Raw genomic sequence first — 21,185 nt, 5'->3', positions numbered from 1 at the left:
TAATGGGAAAGTGGTCTCCTAAATGGGAGGGACCTTTCCAGGTTTTGAAAACATTTTCAAACGGCGCGTACGAAATAGAAGAAATGGAGAAGGATAAGAGAATCCTAAGAACAAATGGCAAGTATTTGAAAAAGTATAAGCCTATATTGCAGGAAGTAAAAGTAGTAACAGAATAAGTGCAAACATAATTGTGATAAGATGGGCCAAATAAAAATGGCATTCAAAAGTTATTACAAAGAAAGCCTCAAAGGGCTGAGAGTTGCTAAATAAATTCGACTACAAATTAAAATTGGCAAAAGTATCCTTCAAAGTGGCGAATTTCTGCCTCTGAAACTGGAGTCGATGATCACAAAGACTCTTGTGAGTAGAGAGAGTCTCAATCTCCTGACTAAGTTGCTGGGCTTTTTCTGCATGTCGAATACCCACCCTCAATTCTTCGTCAATCTCGCTCTGCTTGGGTTGCTGTATGGATGCCTTACGTTTCTCCTCTTGAGAGATCTTTTCTTGAAGTGCTGCTATCTGTGTTTTCCATTTTTGGATATTGTCATCGCAAGCAGCAACTTCTTTGACATAAGTTTCAGAGAGCTTTTGCAATTTCGAAACTTTGTCAGTCGAAGTCGAAACGGCATCCCATTCAGCAGTTTGAGTTTCAGACTTGGAGGAGATCTGATTGGTGAGATCTCTTTGACGATGGAGATCTGCAGTGGCCAAGTCAATGAGAGTCATCAGCTCCATCACAAAACTTCCAATCTCAGCAGAAGCTTCCAGGACATTCACTTGCTTCAAAATTTTCTTAAGATCAATTTGAGCAAGGGAATTCTCTTCCAAGACTTTAAACAAATCGACATCAAGGATTTTCGTTTTGATTTTGGTCAAGATGTTGCCAAGTGATGGTGCTTCAGAAGTTGCCCCAGAAGTGGTCGAACTACTCTGCGAAGAATCCTGGAAATTAAAACGGGTGCTAAGCATGGCTTTCAGATACTCCAAAGGTCTTTGCACCTTGAGATTTTCAAGTTCCTCGCGAGAGAAACTGGTCGAACCAGTTGATTTGCTACTCCCTTGGGCCCGGTCAGGAGCAGGTGGAGTGTTTCGCGTCGAAGTATGCTCAACCTCTGTTTGTTTCGACTGGTTGTCCCCATCTCTGGCAGCTCCATCTTCAGGATCATCTTCGCCCACAACCTCCATGTCAATGTCATCACCCTGAGGTGCAACATTTAATCCCGGATGAGGAGGAGATTCATCTTCAGAAGCTTCACCCAATGTAGTGTCGAATTCTGCTACGGTTTGCATGTCATGGTCACTTGTGGGGATATCTTCCTCTGGGGCTGTTTCCTCCAGAATTTTTTCAGGCGTTCTTTCGACAGCCACTTGTTCCTAAAAATAAATTCTAAGATTTAGAAGAAAAGATGTAGGAAAGGTGAACATATGCTGTCGAAATAAAAAATTACCTAAGGAATTTCAGTATTAAAGCCGGATTTCCCACTCCCTGTGTCTTTCGACTGAGGCTTAGCAGGAGGAGTACTGGCAGAATCCTTCCTAATTGGGTTAACGATGGATCTTTGGGAAGAGACCTTCGTGAGTTTCTTTTTCTTCTGAGGGGGAGGGATTAACTCTGGAGATTCGTCACCAGACTCTTCATTAGGGACTTTATCCTCGCCTCTCTCCTCTTCATTCCTTTTCTTTTGGATTGTTGGGGGTTTTCGACTTACCTAGTCATGCAGGCCAAAGCCAGTTAGTTTTGAAAAAAGGGAAGATGAATAATAAGAAGAGAAAAGTTTGGTACCTTTGTCGAAGGCTTCTTAGCAGTACTGGGCGACGCTTCGACAGCAGCTTTCTTAGCAGGGATCTTCACGGCTAAGGAAAGAAAGGAGATTAAAAAACAAGTGTAAGAGATACATGATGATATAGTTAGAATAACAAAAGAAAAAATCGTGTTTTTCTGTGAACACCTTCAAGAATGAGATCCTCCACGCGAACGTGTTCTATTCCAATATGAAGGTGTCCTGGGTATTCGCCCAGATGATACTTAGTCGGAACCACACGCTCAGCAGGTTTTTTGTACTGTTGACGGAGAATTTTCATAAAGTCCCCACAAACAAACCAATCTGGAAATGGAGGGCTAAATGCCACCCCAAATTCAGCGGTTGGCAAAGGAGGAAATTTTGGGGGATGACAGCTGAAAGCCAGGTCATAACGCGCCTCTGGTCGAAGGTTTGAAGGCAATGACAGTTTTTCAAACTTCTCCGTCAGTTTGCGTTTCAATTCTGCTGCTGCTTCGTGTATGGTTCGACTAAGATCATTAGGTCTATACGCAGTTTCGAAATACTTTTGAAATTTCTGTATTTCCCTAATGTGTCTTTGAATACCTTTTTTGGTCCGATCCTGCACAAAAGCGAAAGCATTTGTCAAATGTGTAGTAAAGGCAGTTACGTCAAAAAATCTGTTGGAGAAGTAATCTTTCCACCATTCGTCAAACTCAGGAGTGCATAAGAATGATGGTCGAAATATAACTGGTCGAATGTCGAGAGAATCATCAGCTAGTTTCTTCGACAGCTCTTTGCCTTCGTCTTCAGTATGAAGGGAGTTATAAAAGATGATGGATCCTTTCTTGGGAAATATAGGTCGAGGTTTTATCTGGATTAGGCCAAACTGTCTAGAAACAAGGTTGGGTTGATAAACTATCAAAGCAATTTGGTTTTTAGTGGTGTTACGGTAAGAAAAAAGGAGCCTAGGGGTTAAGAATGATTCCCAAACATTCAGAAATGTATTTTCATCCTTTTGCATCTCCAAAGGCAGTTGTTGGGTAAACCACTTAGGTCCGATCTTTCTATCAGCAAAAGGGGCCATGGTCGAAGTAAATTGATAACTCTTAGCAAACATCATGACATAGCTTTTGAAAGCTTGTCGAAGGCTGATTCCTTCGTCAGTTGGCGTTATTAGCACCAACCTTGGCCATTCACAGCGAACAGCAACACAAATAATTTGTGAACCACACCTGCAAGTTAAAATGTATATTATCATGCTAACCTGATTTAGAAACATAAACTAGCATGACATTATAATCTTACAAACAACATGTTAACCTGGTTTGGAAATATAAACTAGCGTAACATTAACAACATGTTAACATAAACGGAAACCCAAGTAATGCCTAATACACTGATGTCTCTATTGAACATATATTTTTAGATTTTAAAGAAGAACTAGTGTCATACATGGAACATATATGATAACTGAGATCCATTTCAAAAATAGAGATTCAAGTAGAGATAGCCAAAAAAAGAAGAAAACCATGCCAAATAAAAACCTAAAACCTAAACCTTAAGCTTCATACCAAATAAGAACACGAAAATCATGCCTAATAAAAGCGTGTGAAAAACAAAGAAAAATGGAAGAACATATACATAGAAAAATGGAAGAAAGCTTGTGAGTAACATGGAATAAAGCTTATGAAGAAGAAGAAGAATGATAGAGTGTATGAACTTGACTAGCTTTTAGTATGAAGAAACTTATGAGAATGAGTTCACTGCATGTGGTACAAAGTTATCGAAGGTGTCATGTTATTAAATTTATTAAAAAATATGTGGCTTGTTTGTTTTTCCTTACCCCTCAATAAACATATACAATCATTCAAATTGATTTAGAACATAATAATCTGAAAAGTTAAATTATTTTTGAAAAACAACTTAGACGCTTCATTGTTTTTCGAATTACATGCATCTTGTAATTCATCTCTCAGCTCTTTAACATATAGAATTTGGTTCAATGCGTCTAGTTTTTCAAAGCAACAATTCATTTTCTTAAAATGTATTTTGCAATGTATTAATTTATTGAATAATTCTGAATCATCATCATTATTTTAATCTACGATTATGATTATTATGATGACAATGATGAAGATGATTCAAAATTTCTCAACAAATTTGATGTTTTGCAATATAAAATAGAAGGAAATGAATCGTTGCTTTGAAGAACTTGGCCATTGAACCAAATTTTATAGGTTAAAGAATGAGAGGTGAATTACAAGATGCATTTAATTTGAAAAACATTGATTGATATAAGTTAATTTTCAAATATAACCTAATATTCAGATTATCATTTTTTTAAATCAATTTAAATGAATGCATGTTTAACGAAACAAGAAATCTATATACGATATAATAAACTCTACTAGAATAAAAAAACGAGGCAAATATTTTGAAAAACAAAAACATATCAACTCTTAAATGTTTTATAAATGTACCTTTTATTGAAAAGATTCATGGAGATTGTAAAAAAGAAATGATCAACTTGTCTCAGATTGGAATCGACAATGAAAGGAGGATGAAGTTGAAGTGAGAGCGAAAAACTTGTGCCTCATGATTTGGGTCTTTCGCATAAGTATGAAAAATTCGCATTAACTTTGTCCTTCTTCTATTTTTTCTTCATTGTAACACAAATAAGTTGTGAACCACACTTGCAAGTTAAAATGTATATTATCATGCTAACCTGATTTAGAAACATAAACTAGCATGACATTGTAATCCTACAAACAACATGTTAACCTGGTTTGGAAACATAAACTAGCATAACATTAACAACATATTAACATAAACGGAAATCCAAGTAATTCCTAATACATTGATGTCTCTATTGAACATATATATATATATTAAAACTTATCACCAGAGCCGTTAACAAAAACAGTACGCAAATGTAAGTACTATTAACACGGTCTCTGTTAATAACCGTGATAATAAGTATTTTAATATTAATGTATTTATTATATTACTAATATCTATCACAATAATTGTTATTAAGGACCGTGATGAAATGTATTTCAATAAAATAATAATAAATTTAGACGACTATTATTAAGTATTTTAATATTAATATATTTATTGTAGATATGTTCAATGAGGCTATAAAGCATTTACAAACATAAATAAAATATGTCTATACATGGGTCAACAAACCGAAAGAAAAACTTAATTCTTCAGGATCAAAAACTCACTTTATCATTTAAGCCTTCAGTCTTCATGCCTAATCGAATCCAAGAAGTTATACCAGTCTTCATCTGACTTGAAGTCACTTGATTCCATTATCTTTTCAACAAGAACTTCTATCTTTCTTATCATATCAGGATTTAAATTGGTGATCATTATCTTCTTAGTGTCAGGTGTCTCACTAGAAGGTTCAACAATGGTGATGTTATTCCTAATATTTCCTTCTTCCTTGATCTTATTTAACCAAGACTCCATCATACCACCAACATCCTTAGAAACCTCAATTTCTTTGATAAGTACGATCCCACTAGATTGGTTAGATAGATCTTCAGAATTTTGATTCATGTTGAGAGAAAAAAATTTATGAGGACGAGTTCGCTGCAAGTGAAAGAGAGAGATGTTAGAGTTTTGTTTTGAGAGTGACATCTATTTTATGCGAAAGCTTGATAACTTCGCTTATATATGTAAAATTTATCACCATAGTTGTTAACAAAATCCGTAATAAAATGTAAGTATTATTTACCACGGGTTCTGGTAATAACTGTGGTAATAAGTATTTTAGTATTAATATAATTATAACACTATAAGGACAAACCCTTTTTGTAACAAAAAAATGTTGGTGTTGGGAATCAAAGCAAATAACATTTCATCTATCAAAACGGTTGTTATTAAGGACCATGATGAAATGTCTTTCAATAAATGTGTAAAAAATGCAGGCACACGAAAAATGTGATATAACTACGGTTGTTTAAACAGTTGAAGTAAGGTGGTGTTACTAAAGATATATTTTGTAGCAGTGAAACTATCAGAGCGGCCTGAATTACCTCCACCACCACCGGGATATCCTACTGATCCTAGTGTGGGTTTCCAGACTTGGTATGATGTATCAGATGAGAAAAAGAAAAACGGGAGAGTGTATGGTGTTGGAGGGTACGCCAAAGATATCAGGTGGCGTGATAAGAGTTTGAGAATGAGAATTGTTGATGGAGAAGGATGATTACGTCCACCAATATTAACCGCCGAAATGCTAGAAACTATGAGTAACTTAGCGCATACCAAGGCGGCACGCGAAGCAACAACAAGAAAGGCAGAAATGGAAGAAGTGAGGAGAAAACAAATAGAGATGGATGAGGAAACGAGGAGAAAAATAATGGCGTATATGGAAGTCTTGCGAGTTGCAAATGAGCGCGCACAAAGATTTGAACAATTTATGACCTCACAGATGAATCAATGTTCTGGTGGTGGATATGAAGGAGTTAGTGGATATGAAGGAGTTGATGACAAGGACAAGATGGCGTAAAAGATGAGGAAGAGGAGGATAATTAAAATGTTTGAATAAAAAACTTTATACTTTTAAATTTAACTTTAATGGATATGGAAACCTGTTTATTTTTATTTAAAATTTAATTATGAATTATTTAATTTTATAATTTTATTTAAATTTTATTTTACAAATTTTAAAATTATATATTTATTTATTTTAATAATGTTATTATGTATTATGATTATATTATTATATTTATAATAATATAATTATAATATTTTTTTATACAATATTGTAAATATTTGTTAGGACTAATCTGGAAAGAAAAAAAATAATGAACGTCATTTGCAAGGATTTACCCCTCACAAATAAATCGTACATTGTGTTGCCAACGACTTAATCCCTAACAAATAACTGACACTCTACATCACCTATCTACGCTTATGTTTGCATGTTAAAGACATGACATTTAGAGATAAGAATTTGCGAGGGGTTAAACCTCTTATTATAGCGATGTGGCATTACCCCTCGTTAATAATTATGACAATCTATTTTGCAAGGGCTCGCAAACATTTGATTTGTGAGATGTTTTTTTTGTATTTTTAAAACATTCAACTCTTAGAAAAAATACTTTTTTTTTTCTTGTAGTGGTGGAGAGAAAATCATTCTCATTGAAGAGCACAATGAAGAAATTGGAGATTAGGAGAATAACTTAATTTTAGTTTTCAAACAAAGTGTTTATCTGGATTATAACATGTATTTTCTCTCAATTTTTTATAATGGGTTGAAGTATCCTCCCATTAATATCATCCTTATAAAAAGAACAAACTTTAACAAAATATGTCAGTCCTTAAAACCTACACAACTTTTGTCATTTCACCAAAACACCCATTAAATGTTCCCTAGAATCAAACAAGGGGCCCCAAGTACAAATTCTTTGCTTCCATGCTCAATTTGAAATATACACATGCTTCTTATTAGATCAAAGTATTATTCATGATTGTCTGAAAACTAAAGTACTACGAATGCCAAATGAATGGATTTTTATTAAATTATATAAAAAAATAAAACAGAGTCTATTTAATTTCTTTTGCCTCGTTATCTTCTTTTTAATGGAAGTAAGGTAATACTATATAGTTATCTACATTTTTACAGCTGTCGATGTTGCGGAGTCTTGGGGGATTGAGGATTTTGTGAATCTAATCGTCTGAGTCTTGCGCGCGCTTTATTAATTCTATCCTTCACACTCACATTTGCGCGTGCTTGACCTTCGTCTATTGAGACGGATTCAGACTCCCAAGCTTCATCTCCTTCTTCATCTACATATTCGGTTTGGGCATCAAAGTTGACATGTGTCGTTTGCGACTTTGTTGTCTCGGAGATGTGACGATGGATTGTACTCGGGGATGATGGTGGACTAGTTGGCCATTTCTTGCTTTTGCTTAGTGAACTATTTTGCTTCATAAAGGATGATGATTGCATTGTTGATATTTGATCAACATTTTGACCTTGCTCATCACTTTTCTGCAATTAATTAATACAAAAATCTATTTAGTTTTAAATAAATTTGCCAAAGAGTTTAATGGACAATCAGTGTCAGTCGTCCAATAAAAAATCATCAATCTGTCGAATCATTTATAATTGTTTAACTTATTTATCAAGAAAATAAGAATAATGTCACACTAATTACCATTAATTTGTTACATTAAAATGTCTAATGTGAGTAACTAATACTAATAACAAAGAAATCTTAATCAAAGGTGTTCATATTAAAAGGGAGAGTTTACCGGAATATTGGACTTGGTGGTAAATTTAGAAGATTGAGAAGCCAATTGTTGAAGAAACTGAACAAATGCAGTATGTCCAAATTGTGCACAATATTGCCAGTAAAATATTGCATAATCCCATCCTCTAGCTTTCCATTCTTGTAATGTTCTATCAATGTCATTTTCGTGTCTCGATACATATGGCCTCAACACCGTCTCATATATATAACTTGTTCCCTACACATTTATGATAAACAATACTCAATAACAAATTAGATCAGAGTCGTCAAAGACGACGTGCAAAGTAATGCATAGCAAACTATCACAAATGATTTAAAATTTAACACTTTTAAATTGTGGCTCAAAATGATCTCGCACACTATTTGTCACGATTAAACCATATACAATAAGGTCCTTATTTATTAGCCATGCTAAAATTACGGTTAATTTGAAAACTTAAGACGAGTCTGAATCAACGGCTTACAATAGCGAATGATCGAACCAACGGCTTACGATCGAACCCTAAACCAACAACAAATAAAGAATACCTTAGTTTTAGGATACCACATGTAGACAAAGAACACCAACTTCACCTCTCCATACATCGGCAACCTTCATGGAAGTTTAGATTGAATTCACAAAGATGAAAGTTAAATTATTAAAGAAGACAACAATAAATATTATTAAAAATCCAATACTTACCATGCAATAAATATATCCAAAAACTTTTCCAATACAGTGAATAGTGCCACAATAATCCTACAAATAAATCACACAAATTACATCATAACATAACAAGATCTAGACTGCAATATAACTATATACCCACCCTGAAACCCGTCATCAAAAAATTTGATCACATTTTTAAACAATATCTAATATTACGGCTGCAATTGCAGTTATTCACCTATATCCATCTTAAAAAAATTTGATTGTAAAAGAAAAGAGATGGATGTTATTACATACCAATATTTGCACCAAAATCGAAGTTCTTCGATATCAACCCGATTTTTTTCAACTGTTTTATAGCATTCGAATCCAGGGTAAGCATACCCCAGAAGAAGACTGCAATTCAAAAATGGAGATTAAGAATATATAACACAACAATATCTCAAAAAATTAATCGGAAAATACAGATTCAATTATTTGAAAATTAATTAAACATACATGAGAATACGATTAATGAAATCCCCCAACATTTTCAACCGCTATAATACACACAACCACAAACTGTGCAAACCTGAAAATAAAACCAAACAATTAATAAATCCATCAGATTCTGAATAAACAATGTAAAAAAAAAAAAAATTGTCATTTTCTACGAAAAAGTTGCATGCATCACATCCTTATTACCTGTCGTTGTAGAATAAGATTCTGAGTCTCAGAATTAAAAGAGGCACCCGAATAACAAACCTATGATGTCGTTAATTTAGGGTGCCCCAAATGAAACTTGAAAAGAAAATGAACAGAATCAAGTTTTTTATTATACTTTAGAAAGAAACGAGGTTTATTCTTTTGAAAGAAATGGCCTCTGATTCTCTCTTTCTCTTGAAAGAAACCTTTAATCACAGGCAACAAAAATGCTCAATGACATATAAATAGAAGAAAGAATTTTTCTATATATAATTATAGAAAATTAGAAATAAAAAGAGAATATTAATGAAAGGGTGTCTTTGATTCTCTTTAAATATAGTGTTAGTTTTGTTTGGATAAACGGATTCATGGTTTGGTGGTGGTTGGACACGAACGTGTGAGAATAATTTGGTCTCTTAAAAAGTTTTTGTTTTTTTTTGGACTTTTTAGGACGTGGCTTTGTGTTTGGTTGTTAATTTGAATAGTATGAATATATTTAATTTAACTTAAGTTTGTTATTATGGGGAAAGTTTAGTGGAAGAGCACGTTGTGATTGTGGCAGATTGGGTGGTTAATGCTTAATTATAGATATTAATCTAAAAATATGATATGTTCTAGAGGTCAACTTCCTCAAAACGTTAGGTTAATATACAACTATTGTTATGTCAATACATAGAAATTAGAGAGATATTTGATGTGTTGGTGGAAGTTAAGACAAATAAAATCCAATAGTTAAACATTCAAGTTAAAAATTTAAACCTTAAAATTTGAGTTAAAGAATTTTTTATTTTAAATTCAATTTAATTATAAATATGATATTAGTCCAACTTAGTTAAATTAATAAAATAAATAGGTTATGAAGAGAGATACCATAGGTAGAATAGATACTCCCATCCATTACAATGAGATTGATATAAGCTCAGTTTCTCATAGAGGGATCATTATCCACCTTCTTTGAAAGGTCATGATCTTATGTTCAATATTAATTTCTCACAGTGACCACAAATACTATACAAGAGACATCTTGTTTCCTCTCAATATTTGCCAACATGATAATTGTTGCATGAATGTTTTGCAATATATTGCATCAAGTTGTTTCGCATGTTGACAAACTTGTAGCCTCCCATCTAACTCAATATATCGTCTCATGCTGCTAGTATGATGATTCCAGTCCTCTATTTCAATTTTGGTTTGCATTCCTATATGTGAGTTTCCTTTCACTAAATCCTCCACCACATTCCATTCAACTTCTTCTGTAACGAGGCACACTGAAACCTCTATCATCCTCGCTATAGCGGAGATGGTCCGTGCTAATCTAGCAAGTTTCTCCAAAAACCACAAACTACTCTCTTTTCTCATCAAGTGAGATCCTCACCATGTTGTCTGCAGAGAAAAGAATGGTCTTAGAGCATATAAAGTAATGAAAGCGGGATCAAGTTAAAAAGGGTGTTCTTTTCATACCTAAATAGTAATGATAGGTGACATGCTTTGACATTTTACCTCATAACTTTGTAACCGTGCATTCAAATGACGTTTCGTTTGAAGTATTAGAAAACTAACACTCAGAGCTATAACATAGTAATGATAGGTGAATTTTTTTATTATTATTTCGATATCTACTGTATTGGTGAAGTTTTTGCTCATATGTTTGGTTAATGATTAGTTGACATATCCCGACGATTTTGATCATAACTTTTTTTTCGTAAGTATGATCTAGATGTTGTTTGAAGAATCAGAAAGCTAACACGCTGAAATACACAGTGGTAATGAGAGTTGGGATGATTATACTTGAGCTATGTGTGTACTGTTGTTGTGGTTTTCATGATGATGTGATGAACCGTTTAGAAAAAGGTTGAGTTTCCGTTGTTGATGAATTGATGTGGTAAATTGCTAATATAACTGCAGGTTGTTTGATTGTTGTACTTTTATGACATGCTGGTTGTGATGCATGTTTTTGATGTGAAAATATTTTGTTTATGTCGTACATAAAATTATGTGATTGATGTGATACCATTTGTGTTGTTGAGTTGTTGTCATGGTGCATACAATAATTCATGCAACATAAGTTGTCGATTTTATGAAAGAGGCAATTATAGGTTTCGATATTGGTGACCGGTAATTATCCAAAGCTTGATGTTAAGGCTTGGAGCTCGGTGTGGGGCTCAGGGTTTGCTGAGTGAAGCCCATGGGTTTGTAGTTGATTGGGACCCGAATCATGATAAGAACCATTGTTGAAGTCGGTACCGCATGCATATGAGTCTATGATGTTGTTGAGAGTCACATTGCATATTGATTGTGTATTATGCTGAAGAGGGTGAACCTTAAATACATGTGTTGTGGTGCATAATGGATTATGTTTGAACTATATTGTATTTAATCTACTTTGATTGTTTATGCCTCGTTAATTATTTGAATGTTTTTCTCACCCCTTTTGTTTGAATGTTGCCTTTACATGGGCATCGTGTAGATACCAAGGAGTAAATCTCACTGAAGTAAATAGAAGCTAGCTCTTGGAGTACTTCCTTAGTTTATCGTTTTGATTAGTGGTGTCTTGGCCTGATTATGTAACATCGGATTGGAAATGTTTGTTTTACTTATTACGTTGATTATGTTGAAGTAAATACTATTTTTGTTTTCATGGAGGTTCCAACTTATTCTTTGGAGTTGAATGGTATAATCCGTTTTTATTTATGCTATGAAAGTTGAAGTTTGAGACTAAATATCATGAGATAATATACCTTTAATATTGTTTAATGATGATTCCACTTATGATACCCTAAGTGAATGTGAGAATGCGATGACAGGTTTTATATGAATTAAGTAACTCGTGTTACAGAGCAGGATATGTTTGATGTGAGTAACACCCTATGTGGCCGTACTTTTTATTAAATTATGTGATAATTATATGCGGGGTTTAAGGGTGTTACATGCAATGTCACACTAATTACCATTAATTTGTTACATTAAAATGTCTAATGTGAGTAACTAATACTAATAACAAAGAAATATTAATCAAAGGTGTTCATATTAAAAGGGAGAGTTTACGGGAATATTGGACTTGGTGGTAAATTTAGAAGATTGAGAAGCCAATTGTTGAAGAAACTGAACAAATGCAGTATGTCCAAATTGTGCACAATATTGCCAGTAAAATATTGCATAATCCCATCCTCTAGCTTTCCATTCTTGTAATGTTCTATCAATGTCATTTTCGTGTCTCGATACATATGGCCTCAACACCGTCTCATATATATAACTTGTTCCCTACATATTTATAATAAACAATACTCAATAACGAATTAGATTAGAGTCGTCTTTGAAGACGTGCAAAGTAATGCATAGTAAACTATCACAAATGATCTAAAATTTAACACTTTTAAATTGTGGCTCAAAATGATCTCGCACACTATTTGTCACGATTAAACCATACGGTTAATTTGAAAACTTACGACAAGTCTGAACCAACGGAATAGCCAATACTCGAACCCTAAACCAACAACAAATAAAGAATACCTTAGTTTTAGGATACCACATGTAGACAAAGAACACCAACTTCACCTCTCCATACATCGGCAACCTTCATAGAAGTTTAGATTGAATTCACAAAGATGAAAGTTAAATTATTAAACAAGACAACAATAAATATTATTAAAAATCCAATACTTACCATGCAATAAATATATCCAAAAACTTTTCCAATACAGTGAATAGTGCCACAATAATCCTACAAATAAATCACACAAATTACATCACAACATAATCTATACCGCGATATAACTATATACCCACACAGGATTGAGACGCATCATCAATACTTGATCACAATTTTAAACAATTTCTAATATTACAACTGCAATTGCATTGCAGTTATTCACACACATCCATCTTAGAAAAATTTGATTGAAAAAAAAAAAGAATTTAATGTTTAAGGGTTAATATACAACTATTGTTATGTCAATACATAGAAATTAGAGAGATATTTGATGTGTTGGTGGAAGTTAAGACAAATAAAATCCAATAGTTAAACATTCAAGTTAAAAATTTAAACCTTAAAATTTGAGTTAAAGAATTTTTTATTTTAAATTCAATTTAATTATAAATATGATATTAGTCCAACTTAGTTAAATTAATAAAATAAATAGGTTATGAAGAGAGATACCATAGGTAGAATAGATACTCCCATCCATTACAATGAGATTGATATAAGCTCAGTTTCTCATAGAGGGATCATTATCCACCTTCTTTGAAAGGTCATGATCTTATGTTCAATATTAATTTCTCACAGTGACCACAAATACTATACAAGAGACATCTTGTTTCCTCTCAATATTTGCCAACATGATAATTGTTGCATGAATGTTTTGCAATATATTGCATCAAGTTGTTTCGCATGTTGACAAACTTGTGGCCTCCCATGTTCAATTTCTAACTCAATATATCGTCTCATGCTGCTAATATGATGATTCCAGTCCTCTATTTCAATTTTGGTTTGCATTCCTATATGTGAGTTTCCTTTCACTAAATCCTCCACCACATTCCATTCAACTTCTTCTGTAACGAGGCACACTGAAACCTCTATCATCCTCGGTATAGCGGAGATGGTCCGTGCTAATCTAGCAAGTTTCTCCAAAAACCACCAACTACTCTCTTTTCTCATCAAGTGAGATCCTCACCATGTTGTCTGCAGAGAAAAGAATGGTGTTAGATCATATAACGTAATGAAAGCGGGATCAAGTTAAAAAGGGTGTTCTTTTCGTACCTAAATACGACCCCTCTCCGTCACCATCCCCATGATTCTGAATGACTAGGTCACTAGATTCTAGGAAAGAGAAACACCACAATATCTAGATTAATTCTTGATCAAGGGGCAAAAGACAACTTGGATCCACCCTTTGGATAAGTAGTGGAGGCGACATCCAAGATAGGGGAAAGAGAGGATCACCCATTGCCGTCGCATTGACTAGGGATGCATCGCCTTGCCTTCTTCCTCTTACGAACTTGTCTTTTTAGTCTTCGTAAGGATTTTTAAAGGGTTTTAACAAACACCCCTACCCCTGATAGAGGGTGTAGTGTAACACCTCGATTTAGAATTATTGATTATTTTATTTATTTATTTAATTTAATTGGTGTGAAATTAATTAAATAATTATTGTGTGAATCATATGATTAATTGGTTGGTTGGGTAGAATTAATCAATTAAAATAATTAGGTGGTATACAAATTAATTGAATGATGTAGAGTTCTTATTAACTAATAAGAATATTTATTTAGTTAGGTGAATATATGGGAATATTAAAATAATAATGAAAATGAGGAGGCGTAGAGGAATTAAGGGTAATTTGATCAATTGCGGGGGATGCATTGGGGCAATATAGAGAAAATATAATTAAGAGGAATATAATTATTAGAAAAAGGAGAGAAGTGAGAAAAATGGTAAGTTTGCACATTATGTGAAAACTTGGAAGAGAGAAAAGAAGGGCTAGGGCAAGAGGAAGGAGAATACGGGTTTATGAAAAAAATTCAAGGATTCTTTCATCTTTGCTGGAATAATCAGGTAGGGGAGGGGGAATAATTATTCATCTATGATGGCTAAATCATGAATGGGTAGAGAGGTTCCTTTAACCTCCAATAGGGTTTGTTCTTCGTTGATTCATGATGAATGTTGATGATTTTATGTTAAAGATTCTGCCTTCATATGCCATGTTTGATTTCAATTGTGTGCATTGATATGTTGTTATTGTGTTATTAAATCAATAATCATTTTGGGTGTTTTAGGGTATGATTTTGAGTAATAAATTCATGAGAAAAATTGTAGCTTGTGTTAATTAGATGATGTTTGATGCATCGGTGTTGTTATAATGTGATTTTAGGTGTTTCAAAAGAATTAATTTGGATTTGGTTTGGTGATTTAGGGTTTGGGTTTGAAGTATTACTCGTAGTAGAGAATCTGAAAATTTTGAAAACCTGATGAATGTCAATCGATTGACAAGGGGAAGCAATCGAATGAAGCAGTTAATTTTTTTTGGAAAAAATACACAGTGATAGTAAGCTGTTCCCAAATGACAATCGATTGCACTAGTGTGAATTTTGAAAAATATACTGATGATAATTGGTTGCACCAAGGCAACAATCGATTGGCGTGCTTTTAAAACGTGATTTTTTGGCCTGGGAGTTGATGACAATCGGTTGTCATCCAGTGACAATCGATTGTTGCTGTAGTATCTTTAGCAAAAAAAATTGTTTCGCGACTGTAACATGCTTTGACATTTTACCTCATAACTTTGTAACCGTGCATTCAAATGACGTCTCGTTTGAAGTATTAGAAAACTAACAATCAGAGCTATAACATAGTAATGATATGTGAATTTTTTATTATTATTTTTATATCTACTGTGTTGGTGAAGATTTTGCTCATATGTTTGGTTAATGACTAGTTGACATATCCCGACGATTTTGATCATAACTTTCTTTTCGTAAGTATGATCTAGATGTTGTTTGAAGAATCAGAAAGCTAACACGCTGAAATACACAGTGGTAATGAGAGTTGGGATGATTATACTTGGGCTATGTGTGTATTGTTGTTGTGGTTTTCATGATGATGTGATGAACCGTTTAGAAAAAGGTTGAGTTTCCGTTGTTGATGAATTGATGTGGTAAATTGCTAATATAACTGCAGGTTGTTTGATTGTTGTACTTTTATGACATACGGGTTGTGATGCATGTTTTTTATGTGAAAATATTTTGTTTATGTCGTACATAAAATTATGCGATTGATGTGATACCGTTTGTGTTGTTGAGTTGTTGTGATGGTGCATACAATAATTCATGCAACATAAGTTGTCGATTTTATGAAAGAGACAATTACAGGTTTCGATATTAGTGACCGGTAATTATCCAAAGCTTGATGTTAAGGCTTGGAGCTCGGTGTGGGGCTCAGTGTTTGTTGAGTGAAGCCCATGGGTTTGTAGTTGATTGGGACCCGAATCATGATAAGAACCATTGTTGAAGTCGGTACCGCATGCATATGAGTCTATGATGTTGTTGAGAGTCACATTGCATATTGATTGTGTATTATGCTGAAGAGGGTGAACCTTAAATACATGTGTTGTGGTGCATAATGGATTATGTTTGAACTATATTGTATTTAATCTACTTTGATTGTTTATGCCTCGTTAATTATTTGAATGTATTTCTCACCCCTTCAATTTGAATGTTGCCTTTACATGGGCCTCGTGTAGATACCAAGGAGTAAATCTCACTGAAGTAAATAGAAGCTAGCTCTTGGAGTACTTCCTTAGTTTATCATTTTGATTAGTGGTGTCTTGGCCTGGTTATGTAACATCGGGTTGGAAATGTTTGTTTTACTTATTACGTTGATTATGTTGAAGTAAATACTATTTTTGTTTTCATGGAGGTTCCAACTTATTCTTTGGAGTTGAATGATATAACCCGTTTTTATTTATGCTATGGAAGTTGAAATTTGAGACTAAATATCATGAGATAATATACCTTTAATATTTTTTAATGATGATTCCACTTATGATACCCTAAGTGAAGGTGAGAATGCGATGACAGGTTTTATGTGAATTAAGTAACTCGTGTTACAAAGCATGATATGTTTGATGTGAGTAACACCCTATGTGGCCGTACTTTTTATTAATTTATGTGATAATTATATGTGGGGTTTAAGGGTGTTACATGCAGCGTCACCCAACCGTTATTGAAGAATCTTCATCCAAAAAAAAAATAAGGAACACCCCAACAGTGAGGGACATGCCTAGGCTCCACCAAGTTATTTGAAAGATCTGAGTAAGTCCCACGCGTTTGGGGTAATCTAAGAAGGGGAAACATTGATGGTTCTCAAAAACTCTATTTTGAAGGATGTAAATAAAATCAAAACCCTCAACTCATAAATGATGGGGAGGTGAACATAGAAATAAGGAGAAAACGGTTCACCGGAAGTATCCATATTCGCCCTCTCCATGAAAATGGGTTCCATAATTACATCTCTCTCTCTCTCTCTCTCTCTCTCTCTCTCTCTCTCTCTCTCCCCATACTGCGAAATCTAATTCCATGATGAAACTTATGGATCATGTCTATAGTAGAGTACATGGATACAATATCTCAAACATGAATAAGTTTTTTTTCCATGATCTCTGGGAGTATAAGAGAGAAAAAAGAGAAGTTTTCATAAGGTGTGTTTCTAGAAAAAGAAAGAAGAATAAAAAGGGATTATCTGAAATATTATAGGGGAAACCTAATGGCACAAACCATGTAATTACCCAATGGTGTAACTGCCACGGGAAGTGGGAAAGCCCCTACACCTGGAAGACACATGTAATAAATATAGAACATTGATTCTCCCAAGAAACTCCATCATGAGGTGCATTAAATTCCCCATGCTCTTTTCCCCACTAAAACACTTAAACTTTTAGTAGTGATTGGCATTTTGACGTCTTAGGGAACTAATCTAAAATAGGGTGAATCCCTCTAGTCCCTTCGCTAAAAGGAAGGTCGCCTTTAGCTGAGAGACTCGTCCCAGGCTGAGGGACTCACCTCTAAACATACTTTCCCAGGATGAGGGACTCATCCTCAATAAATATAGTTGCTTTCAATTAAGGGAATTGCCTTAGGCTGAGGGACTTGCCAGTTTTTTAAGAGCGCAGTCAACCCAGGAACCCACTACTCGGGTGAATGGCACATCTTGAACGTATATAATGTTTTAAAAACACTTCGTCCTTGGCTAAGTCGTCGTCCTTGATGGACTATATAGTGTTATATTTGTGAAGGTCCTAAACTATGGCGCCCTCACCCAAAAAGCTGTATTGCCAGACCATGTCTTGAAGACTCTCCCAGGGATACCAGTGACAAGTAAGGATGTCAGTCAAAGGAGAGAGAATCCTTGACTACTCCTGAAATATAGGTGGTCAATAATTTCCCCTGATTATGGAGGAGCGATTTTCACCACCCGAGGTTACGCAAACACTAGGCCCCAAGGGCCTCTATAAATATTCCTCCCCCATGAGAATAGGGGACACATATTATTAAGCCATACTGATCATTACCCCCATTAGACGCTTATACCTAAGCATATCATTCATCTACAGAACCTCTCACCTCACGTGAGCTGGACACCTAAAACCGCCATAAAACACATGTGTACAAGACTTCTCGCTGTCGTGGAAAAACCCTAACCACCATACAATGTTATACACCTACTAAGGCGTATGGGTCTCTCTGCCCTTATAGGGGAAACACACACATGGACTTTTTGACAAGTACAGACACCAACGCATTATGTCCAATTAGCACCTTACAGTATATACCTTCATGCCTCTACAACATTGCCTTTTGTAACCTGCATAAGTCGTTAAAATCAACATATTAATTCCAGACCGCGTCTCGCACTATTGGCCCGAGACCATTGTGTTTCCCAAACAAAGCCAATCCACCAAAATTTTCCTTTTTCGCAGCATGTGCATTGCCATCAGATACAAATGAGGTATATGAATCCTCTTACCTATAAAGTATTCAACCTTTACTTTTACAAGAAATGCAGGATTTCTAACCCACACTTGTATCACAAAAATCTCCCATCAAGTGTGTGTCCATCAACTTATATGTTCCCCTCAAGTGAAATTATTTCATCCACATACACTTGTATCGTTGTTGACACCATTGTCACGTCACAAACACTTCAACATGATACGTCGTCTGATCACCATATTGTCAAAAAGATTTTTGACATAAAGAGTCAGTCCGTTAGTTTAACAATCGACTTTGATATCACTTATTACTCAAGAGAGGGCATCCACATTGAGTCAAGATCAACCATACAAGTAAAAGACGTTACATATCCACCAAAACTTTTAAGGCAATAGGTATATGAGTTATCTCACTTATAAAGTATTTAAGTTTCATTTTTTCAAGGACTTATAACTCAGTTGTATCACAATAATAAGACAGTAGATATATGAGTTCTCTCACTTATACTTGCACGTAAGATTTATCTAAATCCATAAATCTCAACATTATTAAATTGAATACTTTGTTCTTGATTTAATCTAGAATTTCGTAATTGTTTTTGTAAATTTTTAATTAGTATACACTTCATATATAAGAAAAAAAATTACTAACTTTACTATTTTCAATATTATATTTCTAAATATATTTATTTAATATTTTCAAAAAGGATTGAAAAGGAAAAGTTATTCTAAGGTAAATTTTGATAGAAAATTATAGCAAAAGAAATGATAATTCGGAGAAAGTATTTTCTTAAGGAAAACTAACATATTTCATATAGTAATCGACAAATACAAAGTTATTACAAGAAAACACAACACTTTGAAATTTTCATGTTAAATTTTATTATTTTTCCTTACTTGTTTTGACATCAATAATTACCTATTTTAAATTTTGATTTTTTTTATTACATGAAAAAGAAGAAAAAAAGAGATGATTATTTCCTTATAAAAGACACATAAGTCGATGAAAAATTAGCAAAAGGGTTTTCGAGGCTAATTAGACAATTTAAAGGCTCGTTCAGTGTGATTGTAGGTTTTTTATTTTTAAAGTCAATTTCTATGTTCGACAAAAACGAGTGTGATTTGTTTTTTTTATTTAACTTTAAAATAGTTTTCTACTTAAACCCAAAACTAAAAAAATGGTTTTTAAATTTTTGTTTTTTTTATAAATATAAGATATTGTCACCAATCATCGCCAACCACTACTTTATCCACCATTTTTACCATTACAATGAAGTTTCCTATACATCCTAGAGTTTATAGTTTCTTGCTTGTCATTTGTTTTTGGTTTTGTTTTTATCATCATTGAGCCTCCTCACATGATTTCATGTCTTAGGGTTGAGTTCTTAATCCATTTTTTACGCATACATAAATCAAATTGTTTGGTTATAGTCCAATTAATATGCTTCTAGTCCAATTAATATGCTTATAGTCAAATTGTTGAAGTTTTGAATCAAGAACCATATTTGAGAATGATTCAAGTCATGTTAAGTTTGGATTCAGAATAACACTTTATGTTTGTAAAATATTAAGTTTCTAGAAGTGTGATTCAAATCACAAGCTTACATGATTCAAATCAAAGGATTGAGAAAAACTAGGAATTTGTGTATGCGAGTCTGATTCGAATCACAAAAGTCCCTGACTCAAATCAAACATATTACACAAAAGTAGGATTTGCTCATGTTTGTGTGATTCAAATCACATTAATACATGACTCAAATCATAGAGGTGTGATTTTAATTACAAATGTTTTTGACTCAAATAAAAAATAGATAACATATTATAAATTATGACATGTCTAGGGTCCTCATTGGCGACGGTAGCTCCTGCTACATCATATATGTCGAGCTCTTTGAAAAGCTAGGATTGAAAAAAGAGAAGCTACAGCCCTACGAGGGATCCTACTTGCATGCTTTCAATGGAACTGCGACCCGTCCATGGGGGTATATAAAGCCGATTGTATCCCTAGGAAGGAAAGGGATACCAAAATCATTGACCTCCAATTCGTAGTAGTCCCATTCAGGAGTATCTACAATTGAATCCTGGGGAGACCCTTCGCATAAACATTGGATGTAGTAGCCTCCCCGATACATTTAAAGTTGAAGTACCACAACATGCATAATGAGTTAGTGTAGCGGTAAATTCATGACCATCAAGCTATGGATAAGCTAGACGTCAATAAAACCAGAGTCGCCACCGCGCTTTTATTCTTTCCAAGGGAAAAGGGAAAAGTACGAACAAAACCCAAAAATAAGAAGTTTTCAAATCAAAACTAATAAAATGCCAGAGATTACAG

The 21,185-nt window shown here is 34.0% G+C and overlaps 2 protein-coding genes across 2 annotated transcripts; both read right to left on the bottom strand.

Moving 5' to 3' along the window:
• Window positions 1-7,269: 7,269 nt before the first annotated feature.
• Window positions 7,270-9,668, bottom strand: LOC127097461 (putative HVA22-like protein g). Its single transcript, XM_051035954.1, has 7 exons — window positions 9,369-9,668; window positions 9,183-9,255; window positions 8,982-9,080; window positions 8,718-8,774; window positions 8,564-8,627; window positions 8,037-8,252; window positions 7,270-7,773 (listed from the first exon to the last, which is right to left on the bottom strand). Exons 2-7 carry the CDS (start codon window positions 9,212-9,214, stop codon window positions 7,399-7,401), a joined length of 843 nt encoding a protein of 280 aa, XP_050891911.1. The 5' UTR covers window positions 9,215-9,255; window positions 9,369-9,668; the 3' UTR covers window positions 7,270-7,398.
• A 2,727-nt stretch (window positions 9,669-12,395) lies between these two features.
• Window positions 12,396-13,947, bottom strand: LOC127094440 (HVA22-like protein i). The gene is made up of 5 exons (XM_051033273.1): window positions 13,768-13,947; window positions 13,181-13,203; window positions 13,033-13,089; window positions 12,879-12,942; window positions 12,396-12,629 (listed from the first exon to the last, which is right to left on the bottom strand). Exons 1-5 carry the CDS (start codon window positions 13,945-13,947, stop codon window positions 12,396-12,398), a joined length of 558 nt encoding a protein of 185 aa, XP_050889230.1.
• Between the last annotated feature and the right edge of the window lie 7,238 nt (window positions 13,948-21,185).

This window comes from Lathyrus oleraceus, chromosome 6 (assembly GCF_024323335.1).
Source record: "Lathyrus oleraceus cultivar Zhongwan6 chromosome 6, CAAS_Psat_ZW6_1.0, whole genome shotgun sequence".
Classification (NCBI taxonomy): Eukaryota; Viridiplantae; Streptophyta; class Magnoliopsida; order Fabales; family Fabaceae; genus Lathyrus; species Lathyrus oleraceus.
The sequence above is the reverse complement of the archived record's forward strand: the minus strand, read 5'-3'. Positions and strand labels throughout refer to the sequence as shown.